Raw genomic sequence first — 22,483 nt, forward strand, 5'->3', positions numbered from 1 at the left:
GGCCCGTGGCTCTATCCGTTATACGATCCCTGCGAAACCGTTCATTTCAGCAGGATAATGAACGACCACATGTTGCAGGTCCTGTACGGGCCTTTCTGGATACAGAAAATGTTCGACTGCTGCCATGGCCAGCACATTCTCCACATCTCTCACCAATTGAAAACGACTGGTCAATGGTGGCCGAGAAACTGCTCATCACAATACGCCAGTCACTACCATTGATGAACTGTTATCGTGTTGAAGCTGCATGGGCAGCTGTACCTGCACACGCTATCCAAGCTCTGTTTGACTCAATGCCCAGGCGTATTACGGCCGTTATTACGGCCAGAGGTGGTTGCTGTGGGTACTTATTTCTCAGGATCTATGCACCCAAATTGCGTGAAAATGTCATCACACGTCAGTTATACTATAATATATTTGTCCAATGATTACCCTTTCGCCGGCCGCGGTGGTCTCGCGGTTCTAGGCGCGCAGTCCGGAACCGTGCGACTGCTACGGTCGCAGGTTCGAATCCTGCCTGGGGCATGGATGTGTGTGATGTCCTTAGGTTAGTTAGGTTTAAGTAGTTCTAAGTTCTAGGGGACTAATGACCACAGCAGTTGAGTCCCATAGTGCTCAGATCCATTTGAACCATTTTTTTTTATTACTCGTTTATCATCTGCATTTCTTCTTGGTGTAGCAATTTTTATGGCCAGTTGTGTATTTGATGCACTAACATGTTTTGTGTGGTAGAATTTTTTTGCAGCTTAAGTTCTCCATTTTTCTCTCATCGCTATGATAAGCTAATAGAATGAACCTATTTAAGTACTATAATGTTTTTGATGCCCACGTGGAGTGAACAAAATCTGGCCTGTCCGTATACGTGTTGTGCGGTTTCTTTTTGCGTTTGGTTGATAGGTTCTCAAAATGTTGCAGCGATGTACCATGGTTGTGCATTTATGGCAATCAGTCACGTTACCACACCTGATAAGCTTTCTGAAACATGAAGTGCGTCGAATAAATGATTTCAAACTGGCAGAGGCTGAACATTTATTTTATTACTAGTTCCCTCCGTAGTTATATGCTTCTGATTTTTGTTAGTCCCAGTGGAGAGTTTGGAAGACAACAAGACATACTCTTCCACTTTTCAATGGTTCCTACTTAATGAGCCTGCGCAGTGATTAACACTTTAAAATGGTATTCAGAAGGAGTGGGATTCAAATCCCCTTCCAACTACGCTGGCTTAAGATCCGCACGATTTCCACAGATAACTTACTGCGAATGCTTGTACAGTCTCCGTCTGTTATTGTGCTCCATTTCCAGTAACCTTGCAGTCGATTGCCGTTTCGTGTAAACATTTTTCTCATATCCCGAAACGAAAACTGTCGTGAGGATCGGTAAGCTTACCAAAACTGAGAGAATGGGCTCAAAACGTGGTTACATAAGGAATCATATCGGTACGAAAGAGTTGTTAGACAGAAATAAATCTCCTATCGTGGGTAGATTTCGCGAAACGCTTCTGTGACACTTTCAGTTTGTGAGACCTGAACTACCGAACCAACTGCAGATTAGTTGCACTTCTGTTTGAATTTCACACGCAACAGACATTAACCCAATTTCTTATGTTCATTTATTTATTGTGTACGGTTCCGATCCGAGGGTCGTTACACCCAGCTACATAACGGGTCATATACCTGTTTGAACATGGCCATAATGGAGCAAAACATTTGCCGCAGACGCAATGAAAACCCCACAACATGGAATGATACAAATGAGTATAGAATATGGATTACGACAACTATAGCTCTGTAGGCGCCTTTTCTCGGTAGGAACAGCTCGCCATGTTTTATCTGGACTGACACGGGGCTCGCTAGTGGGTGAGGAAGTGGCGCTATTTTTGATCGTGCTCTGCACAATAAAACGCGCGATGACGCAATAGGGGATTCCGAGCGACGGAAATATACATCCTGAAGAGGAGCGCTTCAGGGGAGAGTCTCCTTTCACTCGGAAACGGGTCAACTTTGATCAGAATGGCACCTAGCAATAAACGGCCGCAACTGTACTAGCTGTCGAGGCCGATGTATGCTAAGTGCACAGGGGTATGTTCTTAACGGGACAATATGTGGAGATGATTTGTCAGCCTTTATTAGTGTCTATTATGTACAGGGTGAAAAGTGTTTTAAACCGACAAACTCTGGGAGGTTGCAGGGGACATCAAAACAAATATTTATCCCTAATGTCATTTTTTCCTATGAGGAGTATTTAAACCGGTAGAGGAAGATTTATCTGGCGGCAAATTAATTAAACCAACAAACAATTTTCCATTTTTTATTACCAAGAGACAACACATTAACACAACCCAATTTCAATTACAATAGATTTTCAAAAATGCCTCCACTGACCTCCATCGACGCACACGACGACTGAAATGTGCCGGCGCCCCGTCATGTCGGAACCACATGTGTTGTCTTGTAGGGAGAGGGACGTCTCCCAGCAATTCTGGCAATGCTCTGGCGAGAAAATTGTAATAGTGCCTGCTATTTAATGGCCTAGGTAGCAGACACGGCCCAATTAAACAGTCCCCAGCAACACCGACACACACATTAACGAAGAACCGCACTTGATGAGCGCTAGTAACTGTGACATGTGGGTTATCCTCACTCCAAACATGCGAATTCTGCATGTTGAAGACTCCATCACGCCCAAACGTTGCTTCATCGGTAAACAACATAGAGGATGGAAATGTAGGATGCATTTCACGCTGTTCCAGGTACCACTCCGAAAACTGTGCTCTGGGTGGATAATCAACTGGTTTCATGTTGTGGACACGCTGTAAGTGAAATGGACGTAACAATTGCTCTCGAAGGAATGTTCTTACATTCGTCTGATTCGTCCCCATGTTACGTGCAATTGCACGAGTGCTGATTGAAGGATCCCGCTCCACATGTTGAAAGACAGCTTCTTCAAATTGCAGAGTTCTTACCGTGCGACGGCGTCCCTGTCCAGGTAATCTGCTAAATGACCCGGTCTCACGCAGACGCTGGTACACAACAGGAAAGGTCGTATGATGCGGGATACGGCGATTAGGATATTGTTGTTGATCAACCCGCTGTGCAGCTCGTCCGTTGTGTTGCGCTACGTATTACGCACCAACCATATCAGTGTACTCATTCCACGTGTATCGCTCCATTAGTAAACAGAGACAATGCACTACTACACTGGTGGACAGCAGTTGCCTACAACTGAAGATCGTAATACGGCCTCTAACAACTAAAGAGCGTAATACGGCCTCCACCGGTTTAAATAATCCTCATGGGAAAAAAATGACATTAGGGAAAAATATTTGCTTTGGTGTCCCCTACAACCTCCCAGAGTTTGTCGGTTTAAATACTTTTCACCCTGTATAACAGGAATTAGAATATTTTCCTGTGTACATGGCAACTAGAAGAAATGTACGATGCGTGTTAGCCATGAAGAAACGCCTAAGTTTAAAAAATGCATAATAGGCATTAAGCGGTTCAAAAAATCAAGAGAAAGTATTTTTGACAACACCGGTTTGTTGTTCTTTGACGTTGGGAGTAAGATGCAAGTAATTACTATAGGTAAGTTATGAAGATCACGATAACATAGGGACTGTCATCAACTGAAGACAGGACAATGTGAATCTGAATCAGTTGGGGAGGTATGGTGTTTGCTCTCTAATATTCTGGGAAAAAATTCGTAATTGTAATGACCTTGAAAGGAGTCTGATGAAACCCTCCCATATTTCATTCCATTATCATGTCGAGCTAGCTTCTTAAAATGTCTCACAGGGACAATTTTGTTGTCTGATTAAGTAGTAGGAAAAACAATACGTTTGAAGCATCCTTTTATTTCATGTTGATATCACCAACCTCTTTACTTTGCTCAACTATCCTTGAATAATTATTGCTGCGGTGTCAGTGGAAGACGGGCTAGAGGTGTGCATGCACATAGCTCATTGCCAATAGCCTGTTCGAAACAGCTCATGTTGACACATCTGGACTCACAAGCCCTCTTGCCCGTGCTGTGGTAGCTGTACGATTAACACTGCTGCCGTTACAACACGACGATCCTGCCGACAGTCTGTGCTGCGGAGACATCCAGAAACTTCTCTATGGGTGTGAGAACACTGATAGCCAGCCCGGGTGGCCGAGCGGTTCTACGCGCTTCACTCTGGAACCGCGTGATCGCTACTGTCGCAGGTTCGAATCCTGCCTCGGGCATGGATGTGTATGATGTCCTTAGGTTAGTTAGGTTTAAGTTCTAGGGGACTGATGACCTCAGATGTTAAGTCCCATAGTGCTCAGAATCGTGAACACTGATACCAGCATCGTCGCACAACTGATGCAGCACGTCAAACTTGTGTGGAAATTCCCCGAAAGGGCCATCCTGCCAGATGGATGGTCACTATTTAGCTCCTTTCTAACTCAACCACTGGCTGTAGGAAGCAAGAGTGTGTCTCTGTGGCATGGTTGCCCACTTGCTTCACACACTTGCACTACATTGAGCCTTCTCGCTTTTTTTTTCCTTTATTGATGTTCAATTCCCCCCGAAGGGGGCGGGCTGGCACCAGCTTAGTACGCTGCTCTACACCCCGCCGACTTTTTAAAAATGGAATAAGAAAGTAAACAAGAAAAAAACAGGCGATAAAACGGTGACTTAAAGTGTAAAATGGCGGAAAAATGCGGAAAGTTAAAACAGAAAGTAAAGGGGTTGGCAATGTTAATAAAATACACAGGAATCAGACAAGTAACATACTAGACACACAATTAAAAAAAATATGGCGACAGTCTGGTTTCTGTTCGCAAGAGATAAAAAATCACACCCAGCGACAGTATGATGGCCGTTCACAACACTTCCCAAAAGACACACAGCACGGAACACTCTCTGTAAAACACTGCACGAAAATGGCGGCACAAAGATGACACTCTCGAGCCAAGGGCAGAAGGGGGGGGGGGGGGGACCTGGAGGAGGGGGAAAAACAAGGAGGGAGGAAAAAACGAAAAAAGGGGGGGGGGGGCTTCTTGCTGTGAGCATTCCATATTAAAGGATAGACACAGATGACGCTCAGATAGCTATGCCACTACGCTATCTGTTGGCGGACGATGTTGAAACCATTCTCAGCACATCTACTATCCTTTGTCATTATCGGAGCAGAATCGAGGTAGTCTTTCCAAGTGGAGTTGTACTGCCTGCCATCGGGTTCCCCTAAATGGCAGACACCACCGCATAACAGCCACGCTATGAGGGAAACAAATCAACAGCCAAACAGGCGAAGACATCAGGTAAACACGCCGAAGATTCCAGTCGATTAATAGGAACCTTTCCTTGCAGAGGTCGCCGGGACATATCCGGCCACGGATTCCTACGCCGGGTTTCTATTGGCTCCAGCTCACTATATAAGCCCGGCCGGTCGACGGCAGATTACCCCCAAGCAGTTGCCGCACCTTTACCGTTGTGTCCCACCCTCTCTCCATCTCCACACCTTCCATCTCCTTTCCCAACCCAACTTCCACCGTCTACCCCTCCCCGATGATGAGCTTCGCCCTGACGTCTACCCTTCCTACCAACTCTAACCCCTTCTTCCTGCCTCCTCCTCTGGGCTCCTTCTCCTCCCCCTCCCTCCTCCAGAGTGACTCCCCCTCCTACTCCCCCTCCCTCTCTTGCGCCCCCTTTCAGTGTCTCTGCACTCCCTCCTACCTCTTCATCTCCTGCCCCCACGTGTCTCCTGCCTCTTTGTGTACCCACTGACGCCCCTACTCTCCTCATCCCGCCGCTTCCCCTGCTGCCCCTTGCTCTCCCCTCCTTTTCCATCCTCTCTGACCTTTCCCTTGGCAGGTCCCACCTGGCAGTTTTATTCTTCATCGTGTGTGCTACAAGTGGGTTTTAAGTGTGTTGTTCTGGAGTGTTTTTAATACTGTGGCTGACTTTTAACCTGTGCATGTCCATTCAGTGTCTTCTCTGTGTTTTAAGATTCGCAAACTGTGCTTTTTAACTTTCTGGTGACTTCTTTTTTTAACTGTCCCCCATGAACGTTTCCATGTCAGTCTATTTTTACCTCCATTTTCTCCCTTTTCTCTGTTTTCTAATCCCCTTTTTATCGCCTTCTGTATGTAACATTTTATTCTTATTTTAGTTGCCATGTCACTTGGCTGAAGAGCGGCGGATTGTGCGTGACTGAAATCACAATAAAGAAAAAAAAAAAAAGGGCAGACTAGTCCTCATCCGCTGCTAATGGCTACCGCTATAGCAGAGTCTCCAAGAAGATATCACCGAAGCCACTGTACTGCATCGCCAATCAAAGTGCCAGCCGACCGAGAGGAACCACATCTCCGGCTAGATCGACGGACGTCTACATCTATTGTACAGCCAGCTATTGTATTGCAGAAGAAGTTACGCTCAATAAACTGTTAGGGAACACAACAGGAGTGACTCTTTCCGGCAGTGTATTTGAAGGTATCTACCTTTAAAGGGCTCCGAATTGTAGTGTGTAACTTGGCGGTGTGTAACGTAACTATGACGGTGTATATTCGAAGCTTGCGTATTCGAAGACTTTGACCACACATGGAGCAGCGTCTTCTTCATGGCAATGCAGGACCACACACGTGCGCTGCGACATTTTCAGCAATCTGAAACCTCACTGCCATCGATCATCCTCCATACAGTCGCGACTTGGCCCCATTCCAATTTCATCTATTTCCAAATCTTTAAGGACACCTGCGAGGCCTTCACTTTGATAACGACGAAGTGGTGCAAGCAGAGGTGAGGCTGTGGCACCATGAACAATCAGACATTCTACAGTGACGGTATCAACCAACTGGTCACTCCTTGGGAGAATTGTATTCACCACCAGGTTGACTACGTTGAGAAACATAGCTGTATACATGAGGAATAAATATGTAGAATGCTTATAAGGTTTGATAGCTTTAAGAGGCATTACTTTAGAGCGCACGGCCTTGTATATCCCATGTCTGTAAAGTGATAACATCTAGTGAGAAGCCTTCGCTACTTGGAGAAAAATACTACTGACAATGGCGTTCATAATATACTCTACTGGCCATTAAAATTGGTACACCAAGAAGAAATGCAGATGATAAACGGGTATTCATTGGACAAATATATTATACTAGAACTGACATGTGATTACATTTTCACGAAATTTCGATGCATAGATACAGAGAAATCAGTACCCAGAACAACCACCTCGGGCCGTAATAACGGCCTTCATACAATGTGCTGGCCAGTGCAGCAGTCGAACATTTTCTGTATCCAGAACGGCTCGTAAAGTACCTGCAACAAGCGGTCGTGCATTATCCTGCTGAAATGTACGGTTTCGCAGGGATCGAATGAAGGATAGAGCCACGGGTCGTAACACATCTGAAATATAACGTCCACTGTTCAAAGTGCCGTCAATGCGAACAAGAGGTGACCGAGACGTGTAACCAATGGCACCCCATACAATCACGCCGGGTGATACGCCAGTATGGCGACGACGAATACACGCTTCCAATGTGCGTTCACCGCGATGTCGCCAAACAGGGATGCGAGCACCATGATGCTATAAACAGAACCTGGATTAATCCGAAAAAATGACGTTTTGCCATTTGTGCACCCAGGTTCGTTGTTGAGTACACTATCGCAGGCGCTCCTGTCTGTGATGCAGCGTCAAGGGTAACCGCAGCCACGGTCTCCGAGCTGATAGTCGATGCTGCTGCAAACGTCGTCGAACTGTTCGTGCAGATGGTTCTTCTCTTGCAAACGTCCCCATCTGTTGACTCAGGGATCGAGACGTGGCTGCACGATCCGTTACAGACATGCAGGTAAGATGCCTGTCATCTCGACTGTTAGTGATATTAGGCCGTTTGGATCCAGCATGGTGTTCTGTATTACCCTTCTGAACCCACCGATTCCATATTCTGCTAACAGTCATTGGATGTCGACCAATGCGAGCAGCAATGTCGCGATACGATAAACCGCAATCGCGATAGGCTACAATCCGACCTTTATCAAAGTCGGAAACGCGATGGTACGCTTTTCTCCTCCTTATCACAACAACGTTTCACCAGGCAACGCCGGTCAACTACTGTTTGTGTATGAGAAATCGGTGGGAAACTTTCCTCATGTCAGCACGTTGTAGGTGTCGCCACCGACGCCAACCTTCTGGGAATGCTCTGAGGAGCTTATCATTTGCATATGATGGCATCTTCTTCTTGTCGGTTAAATTTTGCGTTTGTAGCACGTCATCTTCGTGGTGTAGCAATTTTAATGGCCAACTGTGAAGTTGGGTACTTCCGTGACCAGCAAGACTCCCAGAACTGTTCCCGATAGAACGTGTGGGACCAGCTTGGTCATCAACTCTGTTCCAAAGAAATTCAGTGCACACGTCTAGGCCACAGCGTGTGTAATTATCTACTGATAAGGGGTCTTGTAACACTAAGTTCTCTGTTAAATCGACTCCATTTTAAAATCAATCAAATAACATGACTCACACTTTGTGAAACCGTGAAGTTTGTTTCCTCCTTCCCTTTTGCATACTCCACTATTTGGCCAGCCAGTAAATGTTTCTTTATGCCATGTTCATTGTTAATCGACCGTGCTCCTCTAAAATTACGAAAACGTTTTTCGGAGACGGATACCACTCACAAAATTTTGTTGACTACTTTAAATATTTAAGGAAGCAACACGTTGCAAGGTATAAACTTCATCTTCCGGCTATAGTGGCAACACAATAACATTTCACAACAGTACACATATACTATGTGACCAAAAGTATTCTGACACCACCAAAAACATACGTTTCTCATATTACATGCATTTTGCTGCCATCTACTGCCAGGTACCCCATATTAGTGACGTCAGTAGTCATTAGACATCGTGAGAAAGCAGAATAGGTCGTTCCGCGGAACTCACGGACTTCGAACGTGGTCAGGAGATTGGGTGTCTCTTGTGCCACACGTCTGTACCCGGGATTTCTACACTCCTAAGATCCACTGTTTCCGATGAAACGTGAAGGGACATGTACAGCACAAAAGCGTACAGGCCGACCTCGTCTGTTGACTGACAGAGGCCGCCGACAGTTGAAGAGGGCCATAATGTCTAATAGGCAGACATCTAGCCAGACCGCCGGCGGAGGTTCGAGTCCTCCCTCGGGCATGGGTGTGTGTGTTTGTCCTCAGGATAATTTAGGGTAAGTAGTGTGTAAGTCTAGGGACTGATGACCTAAACAGTTAAGTCCCATAAGATTTCACACACATTTGAAAATCTAGCCAGATCATTACACAGGAATTCCAAACTGCATCAGGATCCACTGCAAGTACCGTGACAGTTAGGCGGGAGGTGAGAAAACTTGGATTTCGTGGTGGAGCGGCGGCTCATAAGCTACACATCACGCCGATAAATGCCAAACGACGCCTCGCTGGATGTAGGGAGTGTAAACATTAGACGATTGAACAGTGGGAAAACGTTGTGTGGAGTGACGAATCACTGTACACAGTGTAGCAATCAGATGGCAAGGTGTGGGTGTGGCGTATGCCCGGTGAACGTCATCTGCCAGCGTGTAGTAGACAGTAAAATTCGGAGGCAGTGGTGTTATGGTGTGGTCGTGTTTTTCATGGAGAGTGTTTGCACCCCTTGCTGGTTATCGTGGCACTATCACAGCACAGGCCTACATTGATGTTTTAAGCTCCTTCTCGCTTCCCACAGCCGAAGAGCAATTCGGGGATGACGACTGCATCTTTCAACACGATCGAGCACCTGGTCATAATGCATGGCGGAATGGTTGCATGACAATAACATCCCTGTAATGGACTGGATGCACAGAGTCCTGACCTGAATCCTATATAACACCTTTGGGATGTTTTGGAACGCCGACTTCGTGCCAGGCCTCACCGACCGACATCGATACCTCTCTTCAGGGCAGGACTCCGTGAAGAATGGGTTGCCATTCCCAAAGAAATCTACCAGCACCCGATTGAATGTATGCCTGCGAGAGTGGAAGGTGTCATCAAGGCTAAGGGTGGGCTAATAATGCACGGTGACTGGCATCTGAACTTGCAGCATCCGCTGGACGTGTTGTATCGAGGGGAAACGGTGTACAAAAGACTTCAGCGGGGTGGCCTTTATTTGGTGTATGTGTACCTCTGATGAGTCTTCACAGAAGAGAACGTCTAGAGTCCACAACGAGCTAGCTGGAAGGTTGAACAGTAGACCAAATCGAGGAGGATATCCAATAGTTTGGGCAAGGATTACATTGACTACTCTTCGGGAAATTGTACAGGTTAATGGGCAAAGTTTAACTGGTGTCAGTTCCGTGGCAAGATCTTGAGATCTCATGTGCGGTTGTTGCGAGACACTGTGGGCTCAGACTTAGTACTGATGGAGGATAATGTTCGACCTCATAGAGCACGTGTTGTCGATGTTTTCTTGGAAACAGAAGAGATTGCACGCAAGGCATAGCTTGCACGCTCTTCCGATTTGAATCCCACAGAACATAGAGCATGTCGGGAATGCACTTGGGAGACGAGTTGCGTGACGTCAACATCCACCCGCCACTCTCCAAATCTTGCGGCCAGCTCTGCAGGAAGAATGGGCCTTATTGGATCAACATGGGACTGACGATATCATTCGTAGCATTCCCTGACGTTGTCAGGCCCATATTGCTGCCCAAGGTGGTCACACTCCATACTGGGCACATTAACCAGTTGTCGGAATGTGTGTGCAAATGCGTTAAGCCCATGCAGCTTCAACACGATACCACAGTTCATGAAGAGTAGTAACTGGCCTATTGTGACGAGCCAGTTGCTCGGCCACCGATCAGACGTTTTCATTTGGTGAGAGATCTGGAGAATGTGGTGGCCAGGGCAGCAGTCGAACATTTCCTGTATCCAGAAAGGCCCGTACAGGACCTGCAATATGCGGTCGTGCATTATCCTGCTGAAATGTAGGGTTTCACAGGGATCGAATGAAGGGTAGAGCCACGGGTCGTAACACATCTGAAATGTAACGCCCCCTGTTCAAAGTGCCGTCAATGCCAGCAAAAGGTGACCGAGACGTGTAATCAATGGCACCCCATACCATCACGAGGTGTGATATGCCAGAATAGTGATGACGATTACACGGTTCCAATGTGCGTTCACCGCGATGTCGCCAAACACGGATGTGGCCATCATGATGCTGTAAACAGAATCTGGATTCATCCGAAAAAATGACGTTTTGCCATTCGTGCACCCAGGTTCGTCGTTGAGTACACCATCGCAGGCGCTCCTGTCTGTGATGTAGCGTCAAGGGTAACCGCAGCCATGGTCTCCGAGCTGATAGTCTATGCTGCTGCAAACGTCGTCGAACTGTTCGTGCAGATGGTTGTTATCTTGCAAACGACCCCATCTGTTGACTCTAGTGATACGAGGCCGTTGGGATCTAGCACGGCGTTCCGTATTACCCGCCTGAACCCACCGATTCCATATTCATTGGATCTCGGCCGACGCGAGAATGAATGTCGCGATACGATAGTCCGCAATCGCGATAGGCTACAATCCGACCTTTATCAAAGTCGGAAATGTGATGGTATGCATTTCTCCTCCTTTAACGAGGCATCACAACACCTCTTCACCAGGCAACGCCGGTCACCTGCTGTTTGTGTATGAGAAACCGGGTGGAATCTTTCCTCATGTCAGCACGTTGTAGGTGTCGCCACCGGCGCCAACCTTGTGTGGATGCTCTGAAAAGCTAATCATTTGCATATCACAGCATCTTCTTCCTGTCGGTTAAACTTCGCGTCTGTAGCACGTCATCTTGGTGGTGTAGCAGTTTTAATGGTCAGTAGTGTAAACGCAACCTTACAAAAATTCCATTTGTTGCTGTGTATATGCAAGGTCATCCTGAGAGTTGGTTTTCTTGATGATCATTGACAACGCTGTGATTCGGATGCAGTGTCAAGCAATTTACCTGGAATATTCGCGTTTTACATGTAGTTGTTACTTGTAAACGGATGACGGCCGAAATTTTTACATGTAAACTGAATCGTAGCGTCAAACCCTTGAGAGGTTAAGCCAACGATTTGTTTCATAAATGAGTGACATGGCAGAGCAGTTGGCATTCAACGTCAAATTTTAAGGTTCATGGGGATGAGGTAATGAGTGGATTACTGTTCTACAGGTGAATGCGAATGTATATGTTAGACATAAGCCTGTTCGGCCACGGAAGCAGAAGAAGAACCTATTGTAGAGTCATTAAGGTTGTCAGAGATGGTGAACTAGCTCAACTGGAGAACGAATGGAGAAGATATATCCGTTTTTTTTCTCAGATCGATACGCGTGCCATTCCCACCATACCGGAATGTGACAGAGAGTCTAAATAAATATGGTCATACTATATTTAAGCCTTACTACTCTCGAAAACAAGTCCGGGTCTCATCCACTGTGCCATCTCTGTCATCGCTGTGATTTGAGAGAAGACTATGATAACACACGCACTTGCACGATGACGAGGAATTGAAAGTGGCAATATCTCGCAATGGATGCCTCCATCTTTCATGTTTAGTTTTTGCATCAAGTTAATTTGTTATATTAAACTTCTGAACTTTGGGATTCTGTCAAGTTGTGCCGCTCCCATCCGTCCGCCTTAATTCGTCTATCGTCTTTGCCACACTCCAGTACCACCTGAATTCTCATGCACGTTGATTATTTCACTGCAACCTCCGTATATAACCATCGAAGTAACTGCAGTAACTTTGTACATCTTCCATAATTGTGGGATCTGAATGTCATATTGGTTGACTTATTTTAAAGCAAAAACGTATTTTTTGTTACCAACACGGAAACACAGTTTCTTTCGTATCAGCGCACACTCCGCTGCAGAGTGAAAATCTCATTCTGGAGACAAGCGATGTCTCCGCAACATCCTTTCTTTCAGGAGTGCTAGTTCTGCAAGGTTTCGCAGGAGAGCTTCTGTAAAGTTTGGAAGGTAGAAGGCGAGATACTGGCACAAGTAAAGCTGTGAGGACCGGGCGTGAGTCGTGCTTGGGTAGCTCAGTGGGTCACGGCCGAAGTGGCCGTGCGGTTCTAGGCGCTGCAGTCTGGAACCGCGAGACCGCCACAGTCGCAGGTTCGAATCCTGCCTCGCGCATGGATGTGTGTGATGTCCTTAGGTTAGTTAGGTTTAACTAGCTCTAAGTTAAAAAAAAAAGTCCGCCCCCGGAAGCTGAGTGGTCAGCGTGACAGACTGTCAATCCAAAGGGCCCGCGTTCGATTCCCGGCTGGGTCGAAGATTTTCTCCTCTCAGGGGCTGGGTGTTGTGTTGTCCTAATCACCATCATTTTGCCGGCACGGTAGCTCAGCGTGCTCGGTCAGAGGGTTAGCTGCCCTCTGTAATAAAAAAAACTGAGTGAACGGATTAACGAAGAACCTGAACGGCTGTCGTCTGACGTCCGCCACGAACAAATTCATAGACCAATATAAAGCAAAATGAGATTTTAAAAAAAGGGGTTGGTGGAGCACTTGCCCACGAAAGGCAAAGGTCCCGAGGTCGAGTCTCGGTCGAGCACACAGTTATAATCTGCCAGGAAGTTTCACTGTTTCTTTCTTGTTTGTATACCAAATTATTCCTCTATCTTGTAGCTTCGTTACTAACAAATTTTATTCAATTTACTTCTGAGCACATAAATTATGTACTGACAGTCATATGGTGCCAAACGTGTGTTTGCTCAACACACTGCAGAGAAAACATTTTCCAGTACATTTATCAATTGGAAAAAGTTTCGTGCTGTAATTGTAAAATGTATCCAGTAGACTCGAGGCAATAATTCTTCGATTGCCGCCTTTTGCCCTCCATAGTTAAGCTTTACATCGACGTGGGGTATGTCTCTTTTAATGCTGTTTTTTTTTAATAATATTCGAGGAGGATACTATTTACAACATGTTTTCACACGGTGGGGCAGTGTTAGTACAAGCTGTACGAGACACCTCTGCAAAAATGTGTAATTGAGCCATGTGAACATGAGTGACAGTTCGTCTCAAACCAGTTATGGCTTTTAAATAAAAAACAGCAAAAAATGAAAGACACTTACTGCGGCAATCACACTCATAACTAGAACTGTATTCCAAAGTTACAGAGTTCAGTTTAAATTGATATTCGGTCAAATTAATCAACCAGTTACTGCCAAAGGCTCTTCACATATAAATAGTTGGTATCTAAAGAGCCCTCTGTGTTCCATTACATATGAGATCAATTGACGGAGACGTCTGACTCGTTATAACACAGAAAAGCATTTACAGCGAAAGACACGAACGTCCATTCGAACGCTGTATGGCAGTGTGGTGGATGTCGTCTCAACCTAACCGTTGTAGTGTAAAATGAGAGAACGGCAAACATTAAATTATACTTCTACTGATGTTATACAGTGAAAATTTCTAACTCTCCAATGTAATTCGGGTATATCACAAATACGTGCCTTCTCGTCACTTTAATCCCAAGGCGCTACAAAAATGAAGCTCTACAAAATAGAAGCATCAACAAGAACAGCAGGGGGTATCATCCTGTTATTATGCACTGAACAACAACTCCCTCAATCTTTATTTTGTATTCGAGACTATGGTAAGAGTAAACAAGTGAGCTAGAAGGAGGGAAATATTCGCGCTGTAGACTCAGAGCACTAGCTGCCCTGTCCTCGAATGAAACATCGTTCACTGTTTCGAAAGCCACAGTACGATGTGTTGCGGTAGACATCAGGTGCGTGATGCTGCGTTACATGTAGCGCGAATGGAGGCTTCGAGCTACGCAACAGATGAATCTATTACCGTAATATATGAAGGTAGTATCTGTTCCCGAAAGAACAGTTACCGTTAATGACCATGCAGCTTTCGATAGAATGAAATGATAATTAAATGGACATCCTAGCTGCAAAGAGGCGTTGATATACTTCGTAGGGGACATGTTGAAAATTTGTGCCCCGACCGGGACGCGAACCCGGGATCTCCTGCTTACATGGCAGACACTCTATGCATCTGAGCCATCCCGAGGGTACAGAGGATACTGCGCCTGCAGGGATTTATCCCTTGCACGCTCCCCGTAATCTTTATTCGTGTCCACAATCGTTGTATTTCCCAACTCACAGCCAAGCTAGAAATCTCCACAACCAAGACAGTGTAAGGAGGAACAATCACACTCTAACCCTAATTCCTAAAGCAAAGGTTTCGAATTTCAGGATTTTTCTTCATTTGGGTCAAAACGGCGTTCGTACATTGTCATTCATGTATGGAGTGACTCTGAATTGTTCGTGTGCTGATTAAACAGTGCTATGACGAATCCTTCAGCTTTACTTTCAACAACATCGCCCATATTCCTTCAAGTTTGGTCTGTATTTCAGACGGATGAACTGTATCCGAGAATGTGGTGAAGCAGGTAGTTAAAGGCCCTCTTTCATAGATAAGGTACTCATAATTCTTGCGAATATTTTCGTTTCTCCACTAGCTTTACGTAGAAAAACTGCAGTCCTTCGTTAGAAAAGAAAATTACTTGGAAAAAACTTTTGTCACGTGAAACGGTAAGGTGCGGAGGAAGAAAAGAGTGAAGAAGTATCGAAAGATAAACGCAATTCGGAGCTGTACAACATACGATGAGGAATGCGTTGTAGATTTGTCGTTGTCACGAAGAGTAGCAAAAGCTCGCCTGCCGGCGTCCTGGTACTTTTTGCTAACGCTCTGTGAGCGTGCGGCGAAACATGGACGATGAAGTCCTGAAGCACGCCCGCTACGATATTTCCGGATGTTGGCATAACCTCTATTTTCGTCCTCCTGGCGAAGACACATGTTTGCAATCTGGGTCATTGCTAGCCATCCGTTCTGGAGTTATGGTGCTCCGAAGTGTAAACTGCAGAGTTTGTGAAAGTTGCTGTTTAACAATCCACTGTACAGAACTAAAAGAACGGAGCGATCCCCCTTCCCTTCGATCCGAAGGAAATCGTAAAGCCATTTACACGAATCCTAATACGTAGGCATTTGTGGCCGTTGTCACTCTCATTAAAGTTCTTCTAGGTATAGTGCTGCGTCATCTTATACAGAGTAATTTGTGGTTGTTCGAACGCGATGCGTTTGTACCACAGTCACAAGTGCGTGCAATATATTGAAGTTCCCCTTCCCTGGAGAATGCCGCGCAACACTGCTGAAACGTCGCTTATTTTAGTAATTTTAGCATTTTAAGTACTTTAGAAGAATGCTTTACAGTACACACAGAACGATTTTAATGACAGCTACACGGATGACTTTCTGTATGGGCTCAGGTAAAGTGAAGAATTTAGTGATGAACTGTGTTGGATAACTGAGTAGCTATGAAATGAAATGATCGTACGGCATTGTTGCCGTTGGGTGTTCGGCCGCCAGAAGTGCAAGTCCTTTTTAGCTGACGCCACTTCGGCGACTGGCAAGTCAATGATAATGAAAGACATATATCTGGAGGCATAGAAAATTCCTGACCCCGCCGGGAATCGAACCCGGGACCCCGTGCGCGGGAAGCGAGAACGCTACCACAAGACCACGAGCTGCGGACTGACGAAGCAACCTCCCCCAACGCACCCCCCTCAGATTTAGTTATAAGTTGGCACCGTGGATAGGCCTTGAAAAACTGAACGCAGATCAATCGAGAAAATAGGAAGAAGTTGTGTGGAACTATGAAAAAAATAAGGAAAATATACAAACTGAGTAGTCAACGCAGAATATAAGCAACATCAAGGATAGTCAGAATTCAGGAGTGCCGTAGTCCCGTGGTTAGCGTGAGCAGCTGAGGAATGAGAGGTCCTTGGTTCAAGTCTTCCCTCGAGTGAAAAGTTTGCTTTCTTTATTTTCGCAAAGTTATGATCTGTCCTTTCGTTCATTGACTTCTCTGTTCACTGTAATAAGTTTAGTGTTTGTGCTTTGCGACCGCACCGCAAAACCGTGCGATTAGTAGACGAAAGGACGTGCCTCTCCAATGGGAACCGAAAACATTTGAACGCAAGGTCATAGGTCAACCGATTCCTCCACAGGAAAAAACTTCTGATATATTCTACACGTCACTGGTGACGGCATGTGCGTCACATGACAGGAATATGTTGTCGACCCACCTAACTTGTACACTTGGCGAATGGGTAAAAAGATTCTTCTACCTTGCCCGATTTAGGTTTTCTTGTGGATATGATAATCACTCTCAAAAAAGTGATTGCATCGGACGGACGGACGGGCAGATAATAATTGTCTGAAAATAAAAAATTAAATTTTTCAGTCGAGGGAAGACTTGAACCAAGGACCTCTTCTCCTCCAGTTGGTAACGCTAACCATGGGAGCACGGCGCTCCTGAGCTTACATTCTCCTTGATATTCCTTATCTTGCGCTTGAACTATTCACTTTGTAGGTTTTGCTTATTTTTTTCATAGTTCCACACAACTTCTTCCTGTTTCCTCGATTGGTCGGTGTTCAGTTTTTCAAGACCTATCCACTGTTCCAACTTATAAGTAAATCTGAGGGGGGTGCGATGGGGAGGTTCCCTTGTGAATAGATATAAACGAGCGCAACGATACCGTTAGAACTCTGTCAAATAAAGACCGTTTGTATATGAAAACGAGTTGGAACAGCACTCGCAACTGAAAAATTTCGCGGTAATGACAGTAAGAGCTGTCGTTATACTGGACGCTAATTTAGAGTTTCGAAAAAGTGTCAAAAGCGTAAATTACTCTACGATGAAAATGACATTCTTATGGTTAGTATGCATGATGCGGCGAGCTTACCCCCAGGCTGGACAGCGACGGGAACTTCTTCTTGAACATCGGAGCGTCTTCGACGTCGCGTGCGCGGGCGTTCGTTGCCACCTTGGCCGCAGAAGCGCAGGAGCAACAGGAATGAGAGATCAAGTACACACGTTAGAGCTGCACTCGATGAATTGCATTACGGGGAGAGGAGGAGCAGAGAGTGTGCACGTCCCAGCGGTCGGCGCTCGGCGGCAAGCGGTAGGCGCGCGAGGCCTCCTAGCTCCCCCCTCCACTGCTTCCAGCGCAGCGACGTCGCAAAAATACACGCGTAGCCGCCCTCACCCCAAACAACTTTACTGCTTCCGTCTCGTCAATCGCTCGCACTTCTGTCGCTCACTGGACTCTACAAAAGCAGTCCCAGTCCTATTACCTACGAGCATTTCTTTCGTAAAATGTTCGAATAAGGACGACCTTGCGGTTCCTTCAGTGCGCCTTTTACCGTAGTGACTTTCTCGTCTCAATAGATTACTTGTGACAAGTGCGTCTATCGCAGTAGTCTTGGCGTATTTTACTCGTACCACGATTCGCCTGTCACCTGTGATTGTTTCTCTTTACACACGCGGTAACCACATGGCCCATTTTTAAATGGTGTCGTAGTCACCATCGACTGTACCATTTATTATTATTTCCAAAACCGCGATTCCGAAATTTAAGGCAAACGTGAGGCTACGGTGTTGAAAACACTGTAGTTGTCAATTTTAGTTAAATAAATAAAAAGCATATGACCTTACATGACTCGTGTCAGCAATCGTCACATACGCCACCCAAATTCCGAATTTACTACGCTGTATTACAGTACAATAAAGATGACATCGAATGCGGGGAGTGTTCCGTATTAATACACTACTGGCCATTAAAACTGCTACAACCAGAAGACATGCAGATGATAAACGGGTATTCATTGAACTAATATATTTTACTAGAACTGACATGTGATTACATTTTCACGCAATTTGAGTGCATAGATCCTGAGAAATCAGTACCCAGAACAACCACCTCTGGCTGTAATAACAGCCATGATACGCCTGGGCATTGAGTCAAACAGAGCTTGGATGGCGTGTACAGGTACAGTTGCCCATGCAGCTTCAACACGATACCACAATTCATCGAGAGTAGTGACTGACGTATTGTGACGAGCCAGTTGCTCGGCCACCATTGACCAGACGTTTTCGGTGAGACATCTACAGAATATGCTGGCCAGGGCAGCACTCGAACATTTTCTGTATCCAGAAAGGCCCGTACAGGACCTGCAACATGCGGTCGTGCAGTGTCGTGCTGAAATGTAGCGTTTCGCAGGGATCGAATGAAGGGTACAGCCACGGATCGTAACACATCTGAAATGTAATGTTCACTGTTCAAAGTGCCGTCAATACAAACAAGAGGTGACCGAGACGTGTAACCAATGGCACTCCATACCATCACGCCGGATGATACGCCAGTATGGAGATGACGAATACACGCTTACAGTGGGATGTTTGTGTAAGAGAAATCGGTTGGAAACTTTCCTCATGTCAGCACGTTGTAGGTGTCGCCACCGGCGCCAACCTTGTGTGAATGCTCTGAAAAGCTAGTGATTTGCATATCACAGCATCTTCTTCCTGTCGGTTAAGTTTCTCGTCTGTAGCACGTCATTTTCGTGGTGCAGCAATTTTAATGGCCAATAGTGTATGTGATATCTCCACTGTACTGTCCGTCATCTCACACAGAGGACTGGGTTCGTGGTTAGATCGTGTACGTGGTTAGATAGTTTATGTGACGAATGCTGACTTAAGTAGTATCGGCTCGCATCGTTTTTATTTATTTTACACATTTGACAACTAATGTGATTTCAGCATTTTAACCACTTAAAAATGACTTAAATTTCGAAATTTCAGCTTTGAAAAGAGTAACAAATAGTAAGTACAGACGATGGCGAGAAGTGATGTCATTTTAAAAATTCATCCATACTGTTATTCCAAAATTGTGTATAATTGAGTATGTTGCAAGTGGTAGCTGCTGTGCAAGTTGGCAACTGAACGGTGAAAGTGTCGTTATCAGGACTGATTTCAATGACAGTTATAATAGAATATAAGTACTGCAAAGGCAAAATTCGTAGTGGATATTCGAAAGAAAGGCATATGTTAAATACTCGACGTTTCTGAGAACGGAATGGACACATTTCAAAACCTCAAATTTATTTTCTTGAAGAAATGCATACATAATAGCGCACCAACAATATTTACAAGGCAACACATAGCGTCTTTTAGCTTTATCCTTGGTGTTGCCTAGTTTTCTTACCAAACATCATCAAAGACCTGTATTTTTCATGCTGAATAGAGCTTAATTTTTCGCTGTTGACGTAATTGTCAGCAAACACATTTTTCATCTTTTGCATTCATATTTATGTATAGGGCGGGTTTTTCTTTGCCGATGTATTGTAAAATCTAAGTTTCTTTTTGCTTTCAGATATTCCGTCTCTCTAGAAGAACACTAGCAGGAAAAATATTGTGTCCTCACGCACGCGTTGCAGTATGTCACCAAAACTTAGTAAACAATGCAATCGAGGTTAAGAAGACACAAAATGTATTATTAAAACATGGGTGAACGGTGCGAGAATCGGTTACTTTCCCATTTCAGCAGACGACACGACATCACGCAAGTTTGGTCTTCAGCATGCTCAGGATTTTAGAACTGTCAGTTGACCGTGGACGTCAACGACGCGGTTGGTGGCTGACACGACTCGTGCATCGACACCAGAAAGACGCTCGTGTCACAAGGAACGGACACTCGCAAGGGCTCCGGAGAAATACGTAAAACTGATGCCGTACAAGTCGACATTAGAAATAACTACACGGTCAGGACCGAGAGATGGCACATTGCTTCATCCTGTGCCTAATCCGCCATTGCACAGCTCTGTGAAAGATCAAATGGTTAACAGAACTGTTCTCAGGTTTTTATGCCGACTTGCGGAATTTGAGTTGATACTTTTCGTTCCTATAGCTACTCAGTTACCCTAACGAGGCTACGTGCTCTGCGATCTCGTACCCATACCTCGTCAGAACAAAAGATCGAATTAGAGTCATTCTGCTGGGCGCAGAACTAGTCTCTAAAAATGCAGGAGCTGCATAAAGAGTTTCCTTACGTCAAGATATGAAATCACAAGGAGAGGTCCGATGTATTTCTGAGATACTAGCATTGGTACTGGTTTTCGGGGGACTCTGCATATCCTCCTGCTAAGTGACATCATCTCCAGACTATTTTATTTGGCGAATGTGAAGGCGAAGGCAGTAAAAAACGGCTTCGATAGTCTATTCCAAGATGAAGTGTTACCATTCAGACGGTGGAGGAAGGTGTGTTATTTTTTTCTACTTCTTCCAGACACCGCCGATGATGTCGAAAACATCTGTGTAATAGTCAAGAAAAACGTCAATATTGAGATATGTCGCGTAATCGGACCTGTCCACGCCCTGTTTTAAATTATATAACACAGAAATAAATGTCCCAATACATGGCCGAATGTGGTCAACACAGGAAGCCTAAATATTCGAATCTCTCTCGGAAACACCCTCTGTTGATATCCAGTGCGTCATAGACTGTATATGTGTATCCCTGATAGGTTGAGATGCAGAATATTCAGGGCCATGTCGGGCATTAGGTCAGAGCACTGTAATGGACTATGAACAGACATGGTTTTATGGAATACAATGAATGATCAGGACTGCTGGAAATAAGGTGTACACCCACAGGGGACTAAATCTCAAGACAACGTCTTGCAGCACAACACGAAAACCGTACTTGCCTTTGGTTTGCCCGAGGTATTGTTTGCTGGCATAATATTCCAGAACTTAGCACCATTTAACTGTGAATTTGGATCAAAGAAACACATGGAAGAACCCAATAAACACACCAAATATCTCTGCGAATCACGTTTATCGACGTGTTTGTCATAAATTTTAAAAAATTGTTCTTCGTAAGAACGTCCTTAAATTTGCAGGAACTTAAAACGTTTAAGTATGTTGCCGTTCCGTGCTCTTGCTACCCTGAAAGTTTCCGAAGCGTCCTTTAGCAAAAGTCACATCCGCATCTCGAAATAACTTTCTGTCACAAGATGTACCCTAGACTAAATAAATAACCGGAGTTGATAATAGGTAGTCTTAATATGCATGAAACATTCCCTGAAAAGCATTTCCAGTTACATTCTGCTCAAAGCCATTACAGCGAAGAGTAATCTACTAAACATCGTAAGCAGCTTATCTTCGAATGCTGAAGATACTACGAACGAGGAGTTTTACTTGCTGTCTTATGTGATGATACGATCAAATGGCTATTCTCTAAAGCTTCATTTTAATATATTGCGAAGAGCAAACCGTAGAATGGACGTGTATCAGACTGGAGGGTGTTGGAGACAACTGTTTTCTGCCTATATTTGGAAGGAATATTTTGGTGTCGCACGTGATCATGACGTCAGATCTGTCACGTGGTTCGCATCCAGCAGCATGAGTTGTGAGCGGCTGCCGTATTGTCAAGCTGTCTCCATCAGGGGGCAGCGATTAGCTTGCTTGTTACTGAGCAGAGTGGCAGTCTACATCTGCAGATAGACTCCACTGTCCATTCGAATCGCCTGACTGTATGCCACGTGATCTCTCTTATCTTGTTCTCGTGATGCCTACGCGGGATATGTGATGGAGTCATTTTAGGTTTCGTACCGTTTAACTAGAATACTGGTTCCGT

The 22,483-nt window shown here is 45.1% G+C and overlaps 1 protein-coding gene across 1 annotated transcript in view; it reads right to left on the reverse strand.

Moving 5' to 3' along the window:
* LOC126297950 (titin-like) overlaps window positions 1-18,519 on the reverse strand; it is an 817,179-nt gene extending 798,660 nt beyond the window's left edge. Inside the window, exon 1 of the mRNA XM_049989271.1 lies at window positions 17,753-18,519. Within this exon, the coding sequence (XP_049845228.1) occupies window positions 17,753-17,791 (39 nt within the window). The 5' untranslated portion in view covers window positions 17,792-18,519. The remainder of the gene's footprint in view (window positions 1-17,752) is intronic.
* Window positions 18,520-22,483: the final 3,964 nt, after the last annotated feature.

Source organism: Schistocerca gregaria, chromosome X, assembly GCF_023897955.1.
Source record: "Schistocerca gregaria isolate iqSchGreg1 chromosome X, iqSchGreg1.2, whole genome shotgun sequence".
In the NCBI taxonomy this organism is placed as follows: Eukaryota; Metazoa; Arthropoda; class Insecta; order Orthoptera; family Acrididae; genus Schistocerca; species Schistocerca gregaria.